General features: G+C 37.6%; 1 protein-coding gene across 2 annotated transcripts in view; it reads left to right on the forward strand.

Moving 5' to 3' along the window:
• Nucleotides 1-23,828, forward strand: part of LOC125679269 (uncharacterized) — a 46,754-nt gene that overhangs the window by 22,239 nt on the left and 687 nt on the right. For both annotated transcript variants that reach the window (XM_056157366.1, XM_048918372.2), the window contains 10 exons: nucleotides 96-144; nucleotides 1,305-1,498; nucleotides 1,711-1,829; nucleotides 3,464-3,605; nucleotides 6,229-9,255; nucleotides 9,824-10,015; nucleotides 11,891-11,940; nucleotides 12,564-12,699; nucleotides 15,160-15,271; nucleotides 21,495-23,828. The exon at nucleotides 21,495-23,828 is cut by the window's right edge and continues 687 nt beyond it. In XM_056157366.1, the coding sequence (XP_056013341.1) occupies nucleotides 96-144; nucleotides 1,305-1,498; nucleotides 1,711-1,829; nucleotides 3,464-3,605; nucleotides 6,229-9,255; nucleotides 9,824-10,015; nucleotides 11,891-11,940; nucleotides 12,564-12,699; nucleotides 15,160-15,271; nucleotides 21,495-22,318 (4,845 nt within the window). In that variant the 3' untranslated portion in view covers nucleotides 22,319-23,828. The remainder of the gene's footprint in view (nucleotides 1-95; nucleotides 145-1,304; nucleotides 1,499-1,710; nucleotides 1,830-3,463; nucleotides 3,606-6,228; nucleotides 9,256-9,823; nucleotides 10,016-11,890; nucleotides 11,941-12,563; nucleotides 12,700-15,159; nucleotides 15,272-21,494) is intronic.

Raw genomic sequence — 23,828 nt, forward strand, 5'->3', positions numbered from 1 at the left:
GTGATATGTCTGTGATAAAGTTACACAAATTCTCAGACGGATGTGAGAAAAGCTTGAAGGTGATTACAGTATGAAGGAATTGTTTTTGTTTGTAGGACATGAGTGATATCAACATCACCATGGAGAATAAACCAAATCAAACAGGTAAGTGTCCTTCACAAGCAGATTCCAAGGTCATTAAAGGTATCCAAGGTCATTATAGGTATCCAAGGTCATTTAAGGTATTAATCGATATTTGTATATTTGTGATGATTGTTTATTATTTATGATGCTGTTATAGTTATCATTTGGTACATGTTTATGTTGAAAAGTGCAAAAATGATTTACAATGTGAAGTAGCAATATTAAAAATGTTGAAAATTCCAGTCTACCGATTTGAAGCTAACGTGTTGGGACTGTCCTGATTACTTTTGTTTGTGTACTTCATATATAGCATATCTAAAATTGAGTGCAGCAGTCGGTGCAGGCCAGGTTCATAAAGGAGCATCCTCTGTTTCTTCACTATATGTTTATATTTATATTGTTTTACATTGATATACTGACTATGTGATTGTACCAAATGTGCTAGATTACGAGTCAGATAGGACACCCACAGTATGTACAGTATGCTCTGACTGTTATTCCTAATGAACGTGCATTTATTATCTCCCCCCCCCCCCCCCCCCCCCCCCCTTGGTTTGCACCTGTTGGTTGCTCTGCAAGTTAAACTGCTCTGGATTACGAGGAATTGGTATTATCTGCATAGCGTCTTGAGAGATCAAACTGATTGTATTGGTTGTCGTTGTCTAGTAGGTAAACCGTATTTTTCACAATCACTAAAGACATTCTAAATGTAACCCGTATTTTTCACAATCACTAAAGACATTCTAAATGTAACCCGTATTTTTCATGATCAATACAGACATTCTAAATGTAACCAGTATTTTTTCACGATCACTACAGGCATTTTAAGTGTAACCCATATTTTTCACGATCAATAGACATTCTAAATGTAACCTGTATTTTTCTCGATCAATAGACATTCTAAATGTAACCTGTATTTTTCTCGATCAATAGACATTCTAAATGTAACCCGTATTTTTCATGATCAATACAGGCATTCTAAATTTAACCTGTATTTTTCACTACCAGACTTCACAGTAATAACGTCTTGCATTTGGTAAGGTAAAGAAGAAAAACATGGGTTTTTCACCAATTGACTGTTGGCTGACCTTGTAACTTGCATCAAAAAAGATTCTTAATGATTGAAAATCACAAATTTATTTCCCCCATACAGCCATTTTATATAATTTTTGTTATAACAGCATCCAGTGGTCCACAGACTGGAGTGGTCATTGATGGGCCTGTTCCTCAGAAGAAACTGGAGTTGACCATTCCTTCCTCCTCCTCGACTCCAGGGCTGGCTGTACCTGCAGTCACCATAAACGTCCCCCAGCCCAAGATCCGGCATCAACCCATTCCAAGAGAGATGCATCACAGGGTGGAGGAGACGCTGAAGGTAAAGCAGGGTCAGAGGAAACAGAAAATATAGTCTTATATTGTTAGCCTTAGAAATCCTGATACACTGTACATGCTTATTTTATTGGAACAAATTTGAAAAGTTTTGCATGAGAGAGAGAGATAGAGAAGAGAAAGAGAGAGGAACAACAAAACACATCAATGATTTCACATCAGTTCTTTGAATATTTAAAGTTGTATTTTTCTTCGTAGCTGCAGCCTAAAAAACTGGAAGATGATAGTGGCATGGCCCTGTTTGATTCCGACTCGGATGCTGAAGATATTCAAGAGGTTATTTCTTGTGCACGAGTGGATGCTCACTACAACAGGGGGTAGGTACAACAGATTAAACAGAGTAAATGAAGTGAAGGGTCAGTACAATTGGGGGGGGAGGGGGGGAGTACAACAGAATAAATGAAGTGAAGGGTCAGTACAGTGGGGGGGTTAAGTACAACAGAATAAACAAAGTGAAGGGTTAGTACAACGGGGGTAAGTGCAACAGTTTAAACAGAGTGGAGGGTCAGTACGGCGGGGGGCAAGTACAATAGATTAAAACAAGAGGTACTGTGAGCAATGCTCACTAAGAATACCCCCCGCTTACCCCAATCTCCCAAAAGGTGTTGGTAATAGGTATAAACTACCTCTTTTCTGAGTGTAAAAAACAAATGGCATGACAAACCGAACCATATTGCTACTTTGATGTCCAGTGCGCATGACCTTTGACCTTTTGACCCCAAAATCGATAGGGAACATCTTCATCCCATGGGTAGTCCATATGTATGATATGGTGACTGTAGGTGGAAAGGATAACGCTTTAGAGCCCGGAAACCATATTGCTACTTCATTGTACAGTGCACGTGACCTTCTGACCCCAAAATCGATAGGGAACATCTTCATCCCATGGGTAGTCCATATATATGATATGGTGACTGTAGGTGGAAAGGATAATGCTTTAGAGCCCGGAAACCATATTGCTACTGCGATGTCCAGTGTGCTTGACCTTTGACCTTTTGACTCCAAAATCGATAGGGAACATCTTCATCCCATGGGTAGTCCATATATATGATATGGTGACGGTAGGTGGAAAGGATAATGCTTTAGAGCCCGGAAACCATTGCGTCTATGGACAGATGGACAGACAGACGGACAACCCGATTCCAGTATATACCCCCACCCCCACCCCCCACCCCCCACAACTTGTTGCAGGGGGTATAATTACCTATCAAAGTGGAGGGTTGGTACAACTTGGGGGGGGGGGGGGGGGAGTTAGTGAGTAAGTACAACAGATTTTAAACTATGTACAATGGGGGGATGGGGGCTAAGTACAGCTGTAAATCACTTCTTGACCACGAATGAAGATCTTTACATTTATAATGGTCTTTGGATTAGGTCATTGGATGTAGGTTTTGGATGAGAATGTCAAAGGTCGCAATTGGATAATTAAGATATATTTGCCAGTTTTGGGTGTACTTGGCCTTGTATTTGTCCTTTTCAATCAATGATTGGGAAAATTACATATATCTGTGGAGAAAAGAAACCACTCACAGATTTTGAAAATAAACATGTATGCACTGACAACTAACAGATAAATAGGTTTGCAATATGTCAATTTTTGTGCTTAACTTTTCGAATTTGTCCAAAAATTCAGTTTTGTTGATGTAAATTTCATGAAAAGTTCCTTTATGAGTAAAAATTGTATTTTTTATCCCTACAGCCATAAAATCATTGAAAATTGGTATTCAACAAAATATAATGAGGCTACAGTATTCTACTTTGTAGTTTTGAGATTTCTTTTTAATTGTTGCCTCAGTGAATAAAAGTATTGTCAATGGTTGTTTTTATTTCAACTGTACAGTACTCAGTTTGTAGGACTTCGATGACAGAATTTTCTGTCCATTTGCTTGTCCAAAATCAGTTGTTTTAATTACTGTATTAGAAATTTGTATTTAAATCTTATCATAAACAGGCACCACTCCAAGAAGTGTACATGTGGTAGGGATCATGTCCAGAGCCGCGCGGTGTCCTCTCAGTATCCACACCAGTGTGGGGGTCAGACAGCCAGCAGTGGACTGTCTGCACTACAGCAGAGACTGACTGGTAAACCGACGGTAAGAGCAGGCCTTTATAGTAGAAGTGTAACAATATGCGGATATATCAATCATATTGATCATAATTCCTGTAATTATAGGGCCCCGCAATAGACAGATGCCCTATAGTGATCAGTGTTAATCCTTATTATTCCTGTAATTCGGGCCCCACAATAGACAGGTGCCCTATAGTGATTAATTGGTGTGTGTGTGTGTGTGTGTGCACGAGTCTGTTCATGCGTGTAAACACTTTTCTAGACTTTATGGCTAAAATCACTGCGGCTATTAAATACGCCAGTTTCAAGATTAGAGTTCTCCTGTGTAGGAGGTGCATTTAGTGGAACTTTGAATGCTTAGGTGGGACAAAGTGGTACTATAGCCAGTGAGAAAGATGATGAAATATATGAAAACTGACTTCCTTTTTAAATACTTGATGTAGAAAATATTGGATACTATCAAAAGAAATGTTTTACTAAAGTGGAAACATAAATACAATGCCATATTTCCAAGCAATGTCCTGGATATGATAGGTAGGTGCAACAAAATAACGTGATATAATAAGAATTCTAAGTATTTAATTACTTCTTGAATGCTTATTATTTACTTAGTTTGTGTATCAGTCGAAATTGGGTGATGAAACTGTGTATGATAAACTTACTGAGCAGATTCACTTATACAGTGATGAATATCTGTCCCACTCCCGCGTGTAAACAAGTTGTTTTGCACCTTACTAAGTATGAGAGTTCTCCAAAGGGAAATAACTCGGACTTATCTCGAAACCGGCGTATTGAAAATTCATATATGAACTTGTATCAATGAGGTACAGACCAAGTTTGAGTTTATGCTTTGTTGACATAGTTTTGAAAGTGTTATAGGCCTTGAACTTGGCAAATTTTGGGGAATTGACAATTTTCTGGTCTTTCTGTGGCTATCTCTGTCGAGCTATTGAATTGAAAATTTACACATGAACTCATATCAGTGGATTACAAACCAAGTGTGAGTCTCCTTTAAATGATATCACAAACCTTTTGTGATGTTTGTTATCACAATGATACCGTAAAACTCTAATATAGCAAACACGGATATAGCGAAATTACGGCTATAACGAAGTGAAATCAGTTTCCCCGGCAAATTCTTTATCTATTCTATATAAAAATATGCGTCTATAACGAACACGGATATAGCGAATTTACGGATATAACGAAGTAAATTCCTATTCCCCTTGAATTAAGAATGAACGTATAAATCACGTTTTATAACAAATTTGTTTTTTTTTTCTCTTCATTTTAAACTCCTTGTGACTTTTAACAATCGCTTTCCATTGTCATAAAGGATCCACACTTATTACGAAATTTCTGTTTGTTTTTTTTCAAAAGAGGTTGTTAACGCAAAACAATACGTACACATAAGTGATGGTATTGTTTACTATTCTCGTTAATTAAATTTGAAATTTAATTACATTTATTTTATCGTACACTCCTCTATTTGTGTAAAGCAACAAGTAAATGACAACTGCAATAGACTGTTTGCATGTATTACACATAATTGTGTTGACATTTTTCTTTCGACATGTTCTTGCGTGACTTAATAATCCATCAAGATAAATTATCATATATAAATCAGTGTGTAAATTTCTTGTATAAAATATTTCTCGAAAATATACAGGCTTAATTTCCCTTAGAGACTATACAAAAGCAAATATATTGATTGCTGCTTTCTTATACAACTGCTATACATGTAGAACAAATCAGTTTTATAACGAATTTGTTATATTTGAATAATGAATTCGCTATAAACGTATAGCGAATTACGCTTATAGTGAATTTTTATAGAGGGTCCGCAGAAATTCGCTATATCAGAGTTTTCTGTACCTAGTTTTTATGTGTTGCTTTTATACAGTTCATGAACTACATGTTAATTTTTGTTATGGAAGTTTTGCTAAATGTACTACCACTACAAATTAAGAACAGAAAAACTGAGAAATCTGAAGTTATTAATGTCATGAAAACTATTGTGATACACATCGAAAATGCTTGTTCATATCATGCTGTGTATCGTATCATTAGGTAATTCACGATACTCGGGCCTAGTCTGGCAAACTGATAAATCCTTGATACTCGGAGTTACATAAGTATGTAATTGATTATTGCTTATTGATAAAAAAAAAAAAACCTACACGGAAGCTGGGGAAAAATATATTGATCAAATAAAATGAGAAAGTTTAGATTTTTAAGATATTGATACATAGCAGGAAGTGAAGACACTGTTTCTGTTTTGCAGAACAACTAAAGTGAACAGTATGAGAAACATTTAATATGAGGGGGGAAAATAAAATAAATCCCTACTGTTAATATTCCATGACAGATGTTTTAATGACAGTTGATGAACTATTCTGATAACAGTCAATTGTTGACTGCTTTTCTTATTGAAAATCTTAAATAATATCAAAAAGGAAGAAGTTATGTGATGAATAAATATGATTTGTATACTAGTAGATTTTCTCTATAAGAATGTTTTGATATGAATTCAGCACTCGGGTGTACATACATGCATGATGAATTAAGAACTGTGGTGTACATATTGATCTGAAATGACCCATTAAGATATTTTATCTTGTTACTGATGACAGGATTTGTGTTTTTAGGTAGAGGCTATGTGGCAGACTCAGTGGGTATGTCTAAAGAGCAACAAACCCCCGACAGAGAAAGAAGGTGATGCTGTCAAACTCCTAGAAATTCTCTCCAATTGCAACTGGGAGCCCCACAAACAGAAAATACTCTCCAGGATCTCCCGTCACATTCACAACAAGAACCAGTCAGAGACCCAGACTCAGCTGGAGGGATATCCTCAGCCCTGCCTCATACACATCGGGGAGTTTGAGATTGAATTCCTCCCTAAGTCCAATAAGCCTGCTACAATTCCTCCTGAGGTCAGGAACAACATGCCTTCTGCAATATTCTCTATCCGAGTTCGAATTTCTCTCAGGGATTTAAGCTTTCCAAAACTTTTCAAGGCTCTTCCATTGGATAATAAGTTGTTGAATAATAATTCCTCTTCCACACAACCCGAGAAAATCAACCCTCCTCCATCTTCTAGTGATGGAGAAGTGATCAAACCCTCTGTCAATGTGGCAGGAATATCCGGATTTAGCCACCTTCAGATCAACAATCGTTCCCTCCAGAAAGAGGGAAACTCCACCACTGATAGATCTCATCTTCATCCCATTTCCTCGCAGCAGATAACTCAGATGAAGCCTTCTCAGCTCGTCACTTCCATACAGACCCTGACTTCGTCAGTCCACCTACAGAATAAATTGGGGACCCATCAGACACAGACGAAGGCTCCACCAGCCATTCCTGTTCTGTCACCCTCCATAAATGTGTCATCATCTACCCCTACGTCATCCCTGACGACGGTACTGTCAACAAAGACTGCCAATAAAGTGCCAGAAACTTCTAATTCTGTGTGTACATCTGTTGGACAGTCAATAACCTCTTCAGTCCAGTTGCCAGCAACAATGATTAATGTGATATCAAGTTCCCCTGCTCCTCCAAAGACTGTAGCGGTGATGAGTTCAGAGAAACCCATTCTTAGTGTTCCCATGTCATCCAGGGAAACGGTGAATAAATCAATGGAGGGAGGCTCTACAACTGGATCAATAATAGTTTCACCTGTGGTTCCTAGTCAGACTCATTCAGCAGCAAACTCCATAACTGCCATTTCTACCTCTTCGGTCACCCTAACCACATCGTTTGCTGCTGGGAAACCAGTAACAGCCATTGGAGCAGACCACAGGACTATAACACTGATAAAACAGCCATTTGGACAGTCTGGTCAGTCAGTGGTCAGCAAGACTACCCTAGTGTCTCTTCAGTCTGTCCTGCAGAGCAAAATTGTTACTTCATCATCACAAGCAGTTACAAAAACTTTATCTGTGCCAGCTTCAACACCCATTCTTCCTTCATCTTCACCTGTGTCAGAAATGAAAGTGGCTGGAGGGAATAACTCCATGCAGGTTCATGACCTCCGACCTCCAGCCAGCCTCAACAAATCTCAAGTTCAGGAGAAAGTGTGTGTTTTGGGTCCCAAGTCTTCCCCAGTGACTTTGCTGGGTCCCTTCACTTCTCCATCAAGCATTCCCAAAGTCCTTCCCCAGATGAAGATTGTCCAGTCCTCTCTCGTGGACAAAGATGGAAAACCGGTCATCCATCTTGTTCCTTTCACTGGAACAAAGGGTGGCAAACCCATTCCCATTTCTACAGTCCTCAAAAGCTCGCCTGTGGTGAATGTAGGGGCTCATCAGGCAGGAGCAGTGGGACTAATGAAGAATCCAACAAATGTGTACACAGTGACTGACGTGTCCACCACCACAACGAATGTCTCCCACACCTCGAATGCATCGACAACTGTGACACAGTGCACAGTTCCAGCAATGTCGGAGAAAGTCCAGGGGCCACTGTTTCCCAGACACGGGGATCAGATTCTTCTCGTTTCTAGTGACGAGCAAAATATCAAACTTTTGAACAAACTGAAGACGTGTGATAATCGGAAAGTCCTTTGTGACAACAGCAACAAAGTGGCAGAAGTAGGAAACAAACTCGAAACCAGCAACAAAGTTGCAGAAGGGTGTAACAAAGCTGAAACAAGCAACAGAGTTGCTGATGTACCTGATCAACCACATGTTGAAGGTGTTCTAAAACGTAAACTTGAGCTGGATGAGGAGGAGGAGAGGAAGAAAGTGAAGATCAGTAATACTGAGGACAGGAAAGGGACAGAAGGCAATTTGATGGACAGCGACAGTGTGCTGGCTAAAATTCTTCTGTCCGATGCTGTGAAAGAAACCTACAGCAAATACAGGGACATCAAGACCGATGCTGTCAGAGAGGATGGTGTCAAAACCAAAAGGGAAGGTGCTCCACTGTTAAACAGCTCCAGTGATAAGGAAAATGTCAAAGGCAGCAAAGAAGAATTAAGGGCTGGTGGAGCAGAAGTTGTTAAAGTGGATTCTGAAAATTCTGACAGTAAAGAGTCTAGAGACCAGGATGGTAAAGAAAAGACACGGGAGGCGGAATGGGAGAGTGATTGTGGAAGTCCTGACAACAGACCTCTCCAGATTGCGGAAGACCTCGACTCCAGCTGTGACAAAAGCGATGAGTCGGATGCCACAGTGGTGGGGGGGATTGATGCCGACCAGAAAGATTCAGAAGGAGAGAGTGGAGGCAAGTTGGTATTAAGTAAATCAGAGGAGGATCAGATGGAAAATGGAAAACAGACCGCAGAAAAAACAGAAAACAAAGACCTGCCATCAGAAGTCATACACATAAAGGATTCACCAGTGAAGAGCCTATCAGGATGTAAAGGCAAAGATGATGTGATTCTAATTCCCCACGATAAAGTCAGTGCAGAGTCCAACAATTCAGGAGGAATCGTCAGTGTCAGCAGTGGAGTTAATTCAGTAGTGAGCGAGTCACAGGGGCCACTAAAACGCAGGCTGTCCCAGGACGAGGGGTCTGTCTGTGTCAAGAAATCGAGGACAGAGGACAGCATGAATGGGACTGAAGAGAAAGCTGAGGAGAGCGAGGAGGACCTATGTATGACGGTGGAGGACACAGATGATATGGCAGTCATAATACCTAATGATGACTGTGTGGAGATTGTCAATTCCTCAGATGTAAGATTCTTAGATATGTCATATATAAAAAAAAATGTCAATTCCTCAGATGTAAGATTCTTAGATATGTCATATATTAAAAAAAATGTCAATTCCTCAGATGTAAGATTCTTAGATATGTCACATTTTACAAAAGAACTTGCAGCTAAGACCCAAATCTTCTTTTGCAATGTATTTTATTCTCTGTGTTGATTAAATTGTGATTTTAATGTCAATAAGAAGAATTTAGTTATATAATTTTATACAAGTATAATCTCACAAGATTAGTTGACGAGTGTTTAGAACATGTAATTTTTTAGTCTTATTTGTTAGTTCATTTGTAAAAAACAGGGTCCTGTATTTGTTTCTTGTAAAACTAGCCCATTCAGAAATTTGTGGAATTAGGGAAAAAATCCAACTGGTCATTTTATAAAGAGGAAAAATTAATTCTGTACTAAATGTTTTAATTATGAGGTTTTGCTTCCAGTAAATTGTGAATTCTATACTTAATTATGAAGGTTTGTTTTAAGTGTATTGATGCTGATGAAGAAAAGTAACTGCATTATTTGTCTGTTTTGCATTTTTACAGGAGGACATCGACGTCGAGACGGAGCCAGACACCAGCATGAACAAACTTCTGAGGAAGCAGTCCGATAACACCTGGGAATTCTTCAACCCGAGCTGCAACGTTCACAGCATCAACAAAAAACCACATGCTAAACGGAAAACCAACCTACAGACAATCTCCAATGTTTACATGGACGACTTCCACTTCAAAGAGGTCAGAATCGGGTCCCTGACAGCTTTCTTGGCAGTTGGGTTTTATTCTAATGCTAAGGTTACAGAAATATGATGTTTATACATACATATATGTTAAGCGTTTCATTTGTGTGGCATATGATTTATTTTCAGCAGGAATTTGTAATAAGATCATCTGTTAGATAAATTTAATGTGATGTGGAAGCAATACACCACAAGGTGCTTATTTTTGCTTCAAGGACATCCGGAAAACTGCATGCCTTGAACATGGAAAAGTTTTCAGCAATTAGAGTGATCTGCCCATGTTATGCATGTTAAGATCTTTGTTTTTAAAATGCCTAGTGGCTATAAGCATTGATAGTTAAAAAGATTTTACCAATCCTAGATTGGCATTGACAGATTGAAGACTGCTTTTATCCAAAGATTTTTTTGGGGGTTGAATCGAGGTGGCCTTACTGACCGCTGTTAGGCAAAAGTTTGTTCCCTAAAATATTCTTTGTATATTAAGCCTCATTGAGTTAAATTTGAGTAATATTGCAAGTCTATCAAATTCACAAAACGATATTCAGTCACAAAACTATATTCAGTCAAGATCATTTTCATACAATTCTTATGACGTCATGACACAACAAAAAGTTCATTTGCAAAATTTAGTGAATACACAAAGTAAATTTTTGGTGTTTCAACCCATTTTCACTCAAATAAACCTATGCCAAAATTTCAGATGGACAGTAACGCATAAAGGTTTGTGTTGATGATAAATGTGTATATTGTTCACTAAAAGGGTGATAACTTTTGTACAGTTAACAAATTTAAAAAGGGTCATTTTTACACATAGATTATGGAAAGAAGAGTATATAAAATAGTTGATAAAACATGTAACTTGTGGATAAGACAGGTAATGAGATGTTACACATGGATAATACATGTACTGAGATGTAACTTGTGGATAAGACATTTACTGAGATGTTACTAGTGGATAAGACATGTACAGAGATGTAACTCGTGGATAAGACATGTACTGTGATGTAACTCGTAAATAAGACATTGCACTGAGATGTAACTCGTGAATAAGACATTGTACTGAGATGTAACTCGTGGATAAGACATGTACTGTGATGTAACTCATGGATAAGACATGTACTGTGATGTAACTCGTAAATAAGACATTGTACTGAGATGTTACTAGTGGATAAGACATGTACTGAGATGTAACTCGTGGATATGACATGTACTGAGATGTAACTCATGAATAAGACATTGTACTGAGATGTAACTCGTGAATAAGACATTGTACTGAGATGTAACTCATGGATAAGACATGCACTGAGATGTAACTCGTGAATAAGACATGTACTGAGATGTAACTCGTGAATAAGACATGAACTGAGATGTAACTCATGAATAAGACATGTACTGAGATGTAACTCATGGATAAGACATGTACTGTGATGTAACTCGTAAATAAGACATTGTACTGAGATGTAACTCGTGAATAAGACATTGTACTGAGATGTAACTCGTAAATAAGACATTGTACTGAGATGTAACTCGTGAATAAGACATGTACTGAGATGTAACTCGTGAATAAGACATGTACTGAGATGTAACTCATGAATAAGACATTGTACTGAGATGTAACTCATGGATAAGACATGTACTGAGATGTAACTCATGGATAAGACATGTACTGAGATGTAACTTGTGAATAAGACATTGTACTGAGATGTAACTCATGGTTAAGTCATGTACTGAGATGTAACTCGTGGATAAGACATGTACTGAGATGTAACTCGTGAATAAGACATGTACTGAAATGTAACTTGTGAATAAGACATGTACTGAGATGTAACTCGTGGATAAGAGTTCATCAGAATGATGTTCTGTTTACTTGCAGGGATTGTTGAGGGATAAAAAAACCAGGAGAATTCAGATGAAGAAAACAAGGTTAGTTATTCATGAGAACATTATTTATGTGTAATGTAGTTGTTCATGAGAACATTATTTACATATAATTTAGTTATTCATGAGAACATTATTTACATATAATTTAGTTATTCATGAGAACATTATTTACATATAATTTAGTTATTCATGAGAACATTATTTACATGTTATTTAGTTTTTCATGAGAACATTATTTACTAATAAACTCTTAAAATAAATAATGATTCGCGAATGTTGTGTTTTGTGAATATACACATCATTGTATCAACACAAGAATAAGGTATCACAGAATACAATTAGAATGTGATGTCGACTGGCGAAAATAAGGCCTCATGAATTAAAAGTAGTTTACAGTAATTAGAATGTGATGTTGAAACAAAACTGAGCTAAATGTCATATGTACAAAGAATTTGTAAAGAATTAAAGAGAAAGATATGGAACTCCTATGTGATTGCTGGACATTTAAATCCTTTTATTAAGTGGACGTAGTGAGGAATGGATTAGTACACATATAGAGGCACTGTGTCTCTTGTACAGGTGTTTCAGAACCATCACACCTGTCTGTAAATGTTCACCTGAAGCTGTTAAACTGTGTAATTTGGTGAGGGCCTCTGTATTATCAGGGAGAAGCAGCGTCGCGAGGAGATGAGGATTTCATTTAAGGCCTTGGCTGAGTCCATGTATGGGGAGGACAAAGACGATACAAAATACTCGCAGATCTTGAACCACACCGAGCCCAAAGTACAGCTCCTTAATAAGGTAACAATCCTTAACCACACCGAGCCCAAAGTACAGCTCCTTAATAAGGTAACAATCCTTAACTATACCGAGCCCAAAGTACAGCTCCTTAATAAGGTAACAATCCTTAACTACACCGAGCCCAAAGTACAGCTCCTTAATAAGGTAACAATCCTTAACCACACCGAGCCCAAAGTACAGCTCCTTAATAAGGTAACAATCCTTAACTACACCCGAGCCCAAAGTACAGCTCCTTAATAAGGTAACAATCCTGAGCCCAATGTACAGCTCCTTAACAAAGTAGAGATCCTTAACCACACAGATCCCAAAGTACATCTCCTTAAGAAGGTAGGTCAGCTCCTCAAACACAGAGTTGAAAAATAGCAGGTCCTCAACATGGTAAGCATCAGATCCTTAACCACACCAAGTGTAAAGTGCAAATTACCTGCAAAGGGAAGATCTGATTAGCCTCGCAGAACCAAATACCATGAATTTGAAAATAACGGTGGATGTGGAGTATAGGGCAAAAGGCATACTTTAGCAGCCTTTTTCTGAGAAAAATCCTTAGATTGGTTGATTCAGCTGATAGGGCAAAGACTTTCTCAGCTATTTATAGTGCTATTAGGAGGTAAGTAGGGCATGGGTATCATTGCTAGTGCAAGTTATACAGGTAGAAATCTAACATGTTTTGGAAAGCATTGATACAAGCCATACATTATGAAAATATGGTAAATGAAATTACCACTTTATAAATCCAACGTTAAGCAATGCACATTCAGAATTTGTTGACCGTTTATCATTTGCCATGTTGGTTTTTACGTATTAGATTTTCAGCAAGATCAGTAAAATTGATTGATAGTGATTTTACAGGTGTGTTTAATTTGTTTTTATGCCCCGAGATCGAAGATCGGGGGCATATTGTTTTGTCCTGTCTGTCATTCTGTATGTCCGTCATTCTGTCTGAAACTTTAACCTTGCTAATAACTTTTGAACAGTAAGTGATAGAGCTTTGATATTTTACATGAGTGCTCCTTATGACAAGACCTTTCCGTGGGTACTAACATTTTTGACCCTGTGACCTTGAAGTTTGACCTACTTTTTTTAAAAATTTTAACCTTGCTTATAACTTTTGAACAGTAAGTGATAGAGCTCTGATATTTCACATGAGTATTCCTTATGACAAGACCTTTCTGTAGGTACTAAACCTTTTGACCTTGATATTTGACCTACTTTAAAAGAAAGTTGACATTGGTCATATCTTCTAAATGGTAATTATTAGAGCTTTCATATTGTACATGAGCATTTCTTATGACAAGATCTTTCTACTGGCACCAAGATATTTGTCCTTGTGACCGTGGCCATCTTTGGAATTGGCCATTATCGGGGGCATTTGTGTATCATTTAATAATTTGTATGAAACATATTAATATCTCGTTTATTCATGTAAAATATCTAAATAAAGTGTACCAGTCTTAGATGTAGAGCCCGCTCGTTTCGAAAGCGTGGGTATATCAGAGTTATCTTTCTTTCCCCATACTTTGCTGTTGAACCATTAAGATGGTCTTAAAACGCGATTTTTTTTAAATCTTCATATGCAATTTTTTTTAAACATAGGCTTTAGATAGGGCAATTTGATATTTTGGGCAAGGCTATCAGGCTAGCAAAAAAAAATACCAACTTTATTACCTGAAGTTATGACTGTTCATTTCCTCAACAAGGTAAAGATCAAATAAACCACTTCACAGCCCTAAAGTGGCTCTTTAACAAGGTAAAGTACAGCTCCTCAACTAATTAAAGCCCCAGGTACTGCTTCTTAACAAGGTGAGGATCTGGTCCTCAACATGGGAAGGGTCATTTCCTCAACAAAATAAGGATCAATTATTAACTACAGCAAGTGCAAAGTACACGTCCATAACAAGGTATAGTACAAGCCCAAAGTACACTTCATTAACGAGGTAAGAATTATAATATTAACCACACCAATCTAAAAGTACAGCTCATCAGTGCAATAAGAATCAGCTTCTCTGATAGGCTGGTTATCGTACAATAAGAAGTGGCTTCTCTATTAGGCTGGTCATTGTACAGCTCAGTGCATTAAAAATTGGCTTTTCTGATAGGCTGCTTATTGTACAGCTTCTCAGTGCAATAAGAGTCGGCTTATCTTATCTCTGATAGGCTGGTTATCGTACAATAAGAAATGGCCTTTCTGATAGGCTACTTATTGTACAGCTCCTTTCATTGGTAAGAAAACCTATTATTACTGTAAAAATTTCCATTTATATTTGAAGATGATTTCAAATGCTCAAATTCATGTTTATAAAGTCTGAACATCTCTAGATGTACATTGTAGGAATCGACATTTGTATATCATGAAGAATAAGTATTTTTATATGGCAGAATGATTATGGTACTGTTGTTGTGTTATTGATACAGGCTAAAGAGAAGAATGATTATGATACTGTTGTTGTGTTATTAATACAGGCTAAAGAGAAAATTGAGCAGATGGAGGAGGTTGATCGCCTGATGGTGAGTGAGAACCAGTCAACGATGGCCCGCAACACGCTGCTCAAATGTCGATTGCAAAGTCTCAAAGGTCAGCCTCAGTCTAAACTGTGCTTATTTTGTCATCCATTGTGACATCCACACAGATATGATGTGAAAGTGTGACATCCAGACAGACACAAGATATATTCTAAAAGTCTTGACATCCAGACTGATTGTAAGAGTGTGACATTCAGATGCATACAGGACTAAAATATCCCTCTGCATACAAAACAAAAATTGTGCTGAGTCGTTGCCACAAACAGAGCAAGTGAAGCACAACACACAGTGACAATCATCAGCATAGTAAATAGATGTCACAACACACAGTGACAATCATCAGCATAGCAAATAGATGTCACAACACACAGACAATTATCAGCATAGCAAATAGATGTCACAACACACAGAGACAATCATCAGCATAGTAAATGCATATATAGGTGTCACAATACACAGTGACAATCATCAGCATAGTAAATAGGTGTCACAATACACAGACAATCATCAGCATAGTAAATAGGTGTCACAATACACAGACAATTATCAGCATAGCAAATAGGTGTCACAACACACAGAGACAAGCATCAGCATAGCAAATAGATGTCACAATACCCAGAGACAATCATCAGCATAGCAAATAGATGTCACAATACCCAGAGACAATCATCAGCATAGCAAATAGATGTCACAACACACAGAGACAATCATCAGCATAGCAAATAGGTGTCACAACACACAGAGACGATCATCAGCATAGCAAATAGGTGTCACAATACCCAGAGACAATCATCAGCATAGCAAATAGGTGTCACAATACACAGACAATCATCAGCATAGTAAATAGATGTCACAACACACAGACAATTATCAGCATAGCAAATAGGTGTCACAACACACAGATACAAGCATCAGCATAGTAAATAGATGTCACAACACACAGACAATTATCAGCATAGCAAATAGGTGTCACAATACCCAGACAATCATCAGCATAGTAAATAGGTGTCACAACACACAGACAATCATCAGCATAGCAAATAGATGTCACAACACACAGACAATTATCAGCATAGCAAATAGATGTCACAACACACAGAGACAATCATCAGCATAGTAAATAGGTGTCACAACACACAGACAATTATCAGCATAGCAAATAGATGTCACAACACACAGACAATTATCAGCATAGCAAATAGATGTCACAACACACAGAGACAATTATCAGCATAGTAAATAGATGTCACAACACACAGACAATTATCAGCATAGCAAATAGGTGTCACAACACACAGACAATTATCAGCATAGCAAATAGGTGTCACAACACACAGACAATTATCAGCATAGCAAATAGATGTCACAACACACAGAGACAATCATCAGCATAGTAAATAGGTGTCACAACACACAGACAATTATCAGCATAGCAAATAGATGTCACAACACAGATACAATCATCAGCATAGTAAATAGGTGTCACAACACACAGACAATTATCAGCATAGCAAATAGGTGTCACAACACACAGACAATTATCAGCATAGCAAATAGATGTCACAACACACAGAGACAAGCATCAGCATAGCAAATAGATGTCACAACACACAGAGACAATTGTCAGCATAGCAAATAGGTGTCACAACACACAGACAATCATCAGCATAGCAAATAGGTGTCACAACACCCAGACAATCATCAGCATAGTAAATAGATGTCACAACACACAGTGACAATCATCAGCATAGCAAATAGGTGTCACAACACACAGTGACAATCATCAGCATAGTAAATAGATGTCACAATACACAGAGACAATCATCAGCATAGTAAATAGATGTCACAACACACAGAGACAATCATCAGCATAGCAAATAGATGTCACAACACACAGTGACAATCATCAGCATAGTAAATAGGTGTCACAATACCCAGACAATCATCAGCATAGTAAATAGGTGTCACAACACACAGACAATTATCAGCATAGTAAATAGGTGTCACAACACACAGACAATCATCAGCATAGTAAATAGGTGTCACAACACACAGAGACAATCATCAGCATAGTAAATAGATGTCACAACACACAGAGACAATCATCAGCATAGCAAATAGATGTCACAACACACAGTGACAATCATCAGCATAGTAAATAGGTGTCACAATACCCAGACAATCATCAGCATAGTAAATAGGTGTCACAACACACAGACAATCATCAGCATAGTAAATAGGTGTCACAACACACAGAGACAATCATCAGCATAGCAAATAGATGTCACAACACACAGACAATCATCAGCATAGCAAATAGGTGTCACAATACACAGTGACAATCATCAGCATAGTAAATAGATGTCACAACACACAGAGACGATCATCAGCATAGTAAATAGATGTCACAACACACAGAGACGATCATCAGCATAGCAAATAGATGTCACAACACACAGACAATCATCAGCATAGCAAATAGATGTCACAACACACAGTGACAATCATCAGCATAGCAAATAGGTGTCACAATACACAGTGACAATCATCAGCATAGTAAATAGGTGTCACAACACACAGACAATCATCAGCATAGCAAATAGGTGTCACAATACACAGTGACAATCATCAGCATAGTAAATAGGTGTCACAACACACAGACAATTATCAGCATAGCAAATAGATGTCACAACACACAGACAATCATCAGCATAGCAAATAGGTGTCACAACACACAGAGACGATCATCAGCATAGTAAATAGATGTCACAATACCCAGACAATCATCAGCATAGTAAATAGATGTCACAACACACAGACAATCATCAGCATAGTAAATAGATGTCACAACACACAGACAATCATCAGCATAGTAAATAGATGTCACAACACACAGACAATCATCAGCATAGCAAATAGATGTCACAACACACAGACAATCATCAGCATAGCAAATAGGTGTCACAACACACAGACAATCATCAGCATAGTAAATAGATGTCACAACACACAGACAATCATCAGCATAGCAAATAGATGTCACAACACACAGACAATTATCAGCATAGCAAATAGATGTCACAACACACAGAGACAATCATCAGCATAGTAAATAGGTGTCACAACACACAGACAATTATCAGCATAGCAAATAGATGTCACAACACACAGACAATTATCAGCATAGCAAATAGATGTCACAACACACAGAGACAATTATCAGCATAGTAAATAGATGTCACAACACACAGACAATTATCAGCATAGCAAATAGGTGTCACAACACACAGACAATTATCAGCATAGCAAATAGGTGTCACAACACACAGACAATTATCAGCATAGCAAATAGATGTCACAACACACAGAGACAATCATCAGCATAGTAAATAGGTGTCACAACACACAGACAATTATCAGCATAGCAAATAGATGTCACAACACAGATACAATCATCAGCATAGTAAATAGGTGTCACAACACACAGACAATTATCAGCATAGCAAATAGGTGTCACAACACACAGACAATTATCAGCATAGCAAATAGATGTCACAACACACAGAGACAAGCATCAGCATAGCAAATAGATGTCACAACACACAGAGACAATTGTCAGCATAGCAAATAGGTGTCACAACACACAGACAATCATCAGCATAGCAAATAGGTGTCACAACACCCAGACAATCATCAGCATAGTAAATAGATGTCACAACACACAGTGACAATCATCAGCATAGCAAATAGGTGTCACAACACACAGTGACAATCATCAGCATAGTAAATAGATGTCACAATACACAGAGACAATCATCAGCATAGTAAATAGATGTCACAACACACAGAGACAATCATCAGCATAGCAAATAGATGTCACAACACACAGTGACAATCATCAGCATAGTAAATAGGTGTCACAATACCCAGACAATCATCAGCATAGTAAATAGGTGTCACAACACACAGACAATTATCAGCATAGTAAATAGGTGTCACAACACACAGACAATCATCAGCATAGTAAATAGGTGTCACAACACACAGAGACAATCATCAGCATAGTAAATAGATGTCACAACACACAGAGACAATCATCAGCATAGCAAATAGATGTCACAACACACAGTGACAATCATCAGCATAGTAAATAGGTGTCACAATACCCAGACAATCATCAGCATAGTAAATAGGTGTCACAACACACAGACAATCATCAGCATAGTAAATAGGTGTCACAACACACAGAGACAATCATCAGCATAGCAAATAGATGTCACAACACACAGACAATCATCAGCATAGCAAATAGGTGTCACAATACACAGTGACAATCATCAGCATAGTAAATAGATGTCACAACACACAGAGACGATCATCAGCATAGTAAATAGATGTCACAACACACAGAGACGATCATCAGCATAGCAAATAGATGTCACAACACACAGACAATCATCAGCATAGCAAATAGATGTCACAACACACAGTGACAATCATCAGCATAGCAAATAGGTGTCACAATACACAGTGACAATCATCAGCATAGTAAATAGGTGTCACAACACACAGACAATCATCAGCATAGCAAATAGGTGTCACAATACACAGTGACAATCATCAGCATAGTAAATAGGTGTCACAACACACAGACAATTATCAGCATAGCAAATAGATGTCACAACACACAGACAATCATCAGCATAGCAAATAGGTGTCACAACACACAGAGACGATCATCAGCATAGTAAATAGATGTCACAATACCCAGACAATCATCAGCATAGTAAATAGATGTCACAACACACAGACAATCATCAGCATAGTAAATAGATGTCACAACACACAGACAATCATCAGCATAGTAAATAGATGTCACAACACACAGACAATCATCAGCATAGCAAATAGATGTCACAACACACAGACAATCATCAGCATAGCAAATAGGTGTCACAACACACAGACAATCATCAGCATAGTAAATAGATGTCACAACACACAGACAATCATCAGCATAGCAAATAGATGTCACAACACACAGACAATTATCAGCATAGCAAATAGGTGTCACAACACACAGAGACGATCATCAGCATAGTAAATAGATGTCACAATACCCAGACAATCATCAGCATAGTAAATAGGTGTCACAATACCCAGACAATCATCAGCATAGTAAATAGATGTCACAACACACAGAGACGATCATCAGCATAGCAAATAGGTGTCACAATACCCAGAGACAAGCATCAGCATAGCAAATAGGTGTCACAATACCCAGACAATCATCAGCATAGCAAATAGGTGTCACAACACACAGAGACGATCATCAGCATAGCAAATAGGTGTCACAACACACAGACAATCATCAGCATAGCAAATAGATGTCACAACACCCAGAGACAATCATCAGCATAGTAAATAGATGTCACAACACACAGTGACAATCATCAGCATAGTAAATAGATGTCACAACACACAGAGACGATCATCAGCATAGTAAATAGATGTCACAACACACAGAGACGATCATCAGCATAGTAAATAGATGTCACAACACACAGAGACGATCATCAGCATAGCAAATAGATGTCACAACACACAGAGACGATCATCAGCATAGCAAATACATATATAGGTGTCACAACACACAGTGACAATCATCAGCATAGTAAATAGATGTCACAACACACAGAGACGATCATCAGCATAGTAAATAGATGTCACAACACACAGAGACGATCATCAGCATAGCAAATAGATGTCACAACACACAGAGACAATCATCAGCATAGCAAATATATGTCACAACACACAGACAATTATCAGTATAGCAAATAGGTGTCACAATACCCAGAGACAATCATCAGCATAGCAAATAGATGTCACAACACACAGACAATTATCAGTATAGCAAATAGATGTCACAATACCCAGAGACAATCATCAGCATAGCAAATATATGTCACAACACACAGACAATTATCAGTATAGCAAATAGGTGTCACAATACACAGTGACAATCATTTGTATCTTATGATTTTCAGAGCAGTGAAATATGCTTACTTGATTAGTTTAAGATGGATAAACCTTTGAATTGACTTTATTGATCAATATATGGCATGTTGTTAATCAAGCTGTACTTTATGCTGTTGATAACTTCCCCTGTTGTGACAGGGTAGAGGCTTCAATTTCAAATTGTGAATCAAATATACCAAGTCCTATCATTATTTAATATCACAAAGCTCTAATCGCTAATGATGTCATTTCAGAATTCATTATAAAGGACAGAGGTATGCCTTGGATGGTTTTACAAGCTCATCTTGATAAAATTGCCAAAGTCTGCAAGAAAATTTTTCAAAACATGCCAGCTATCCTGAAGAAGCGAGCCATGGACAGTCGGGCTGCCGCTGGGTCCTCTGGGCACATGTCGGGTGTGAACCGACCCGGGGGACCATTCACCAGGCCCAGTGCTCTTTCCCGACCACCTGTCTCTGCCCTCTCAAATGGACCAGTGCCGATACAGATGATTTCCTCAGAACAGGTCAGATTTATGGCCAAAAATCAAGAACTTGCCAGGGTGCGAGAGAATGTGACCAACCGTGCAGACATTTACATCGACTACGCGGAGGAGGAAAACGAGATCTGTGAGGATTTGATGAGACGCGAGGAAAGAAATCGGCGAAAGCAGAATCATGATGTCAACTTAAACGATGACCTGTCTTTTGAAATTGGTGACCTTCCAAGTTTGTTCAAGAGGTCCGACTATTTGGGCAGTTGCTCTCCTCAGGAGAGTAGAACTGTGAATAGAAATCAAGCACCAAAAAGTGAGGCTGTTAACTTCCTGGAGAGTGAGAGTGACAAAGTCATCATAGCTGATGAATATGATGACTCGGGGAAGATGACAGTTTATAAACTGAAATCCACACCCCCCATAACGAAGGTCCCTGTGTTGGACACGGATAGATTTACAGAAATACCCAATTCTGGGGATGGAGTGGAACCGAAAGCCAACCATCTCTGTGATGATAGTGGACATACGGACACACCTATGTTGGTCATTACGGACGTTAAAAGTTTGTCTTCTGACTCCTGATGTCTCCCCCAAAGTGATATTCTCCTAACAGTGATAAATGTCTATTGCCAGATGCCTGATGCCCTGTGATCTCAGACTCTTAATGGCTTCTGGTTGTAAGATATCCTCTCTAGTTATAAATTTCTCTTCTTTATAGCAATACGGTGATACCTGATAATGATGAATGTGTCAGATTTTTGTGGAGGACTTCCAGCCCCTGAACAGATGTTAAGTGACTCTTAAAACTAGAATACTCTACACAAATTGGAGTCAAAAGTTATTCAACTTGACATGAGATCCGGAAAACAACAGAATTTACTATGTGCAGTAATTATCTCAATATTGAAATCTTATTTTTGAAACATATTCTTGTCCTTTAGATGATACAGAGTTTTGTTCGCATGTGGTTGGGACCCAATTGAAAACCTAAAACTTGTATCTACGTTCCACATTTTGAGTATACTCACCTACTGTAAAACAGGCCCACACAGCCACAAAATCATGCAACTTGAGATTGGGCAGTTTAATGGTGGGACAAATAAAGGGTTATTGCTTTTCATCCTTAGGCAGATGTAACAGAATATTTAATTTATGTTCAAGCTCAGGTTATCAAATGAGCTGTCTTGAAATTATGAAGAATAACTGAAGAAAAAGAGTTGGACCTCATCTTCAATAACTGTATAAAAATCAAGATTCTCATTCAGCCATTCTTGTGCATGTGATATTTACAAGAAAGCAGGAAAAAAAACAAAGCATTCTTTCAGATGTCAGGTTGGTTGTCCAAAATGGAACAAGTTTTATAAGTTGTGTGTTTATGAACGTGGAAATATATTTATATTTTGAAATAGAAATCCAGTGATGTCGTTAAAGTGTGCATTCCCTCTTGCCTAGGAAGTGTTGATATTGATTGATAGGGATGTAGTTTTCACTGTGAAGTCTGTAATAGTGATAAGACTGGGCAATAGATATGAAAAGTTCCGGTTTTTTTATTCTGATTTGTCACTAAATGTAAATGAAACCTCTTTAAATTAAATCACACCAGATTTACCATGTATGTATAACTTTGTGATAGAAATATGTCTATGTATACATGTATATATAAATCTCTGTATATGTATACATGTATATAAATATTTGTATATGTATACATGTATATAAACATTTGTATATGTGTACATGTATATAAACATTTGTATATATGTATATGTGTATAGATACATTTGTATATACATTTTTGTATATATGTATACATTTGTACAAATCTTTATATATATAATTATATATTATATAAATGTTAGTATATGTATCTTTGTATATATATGTATATATATACATGTATAGAAATGTTTATATATATGTATACATGTATAGAAATTTTTGTATATATGTATACATGTATAAAAATATTTGTATATAGGTATAAATGTATATGAATCTTGCAATGTGTTCATTTGATGATATGTATGATTTGCCTTAGGACTTTTCATGAAATCCTTGTGTATATTGAGAGTTGATGTGATATGTTCTTATA

This window comes from Ostrea edulis, chromosome 2 (genome assembly GCF_947568905.1).
Source record: "Ostrea edulis chromosome 2, xbOstEdul1.1, whole genome shotgun sequence".
Classification (NCBI taxonomy): Eukaryota; Metazoa; Mollusca; class Bivalvia; order Ostreida; family Ostreidae; genus Ostrea; species Ostrea edulis.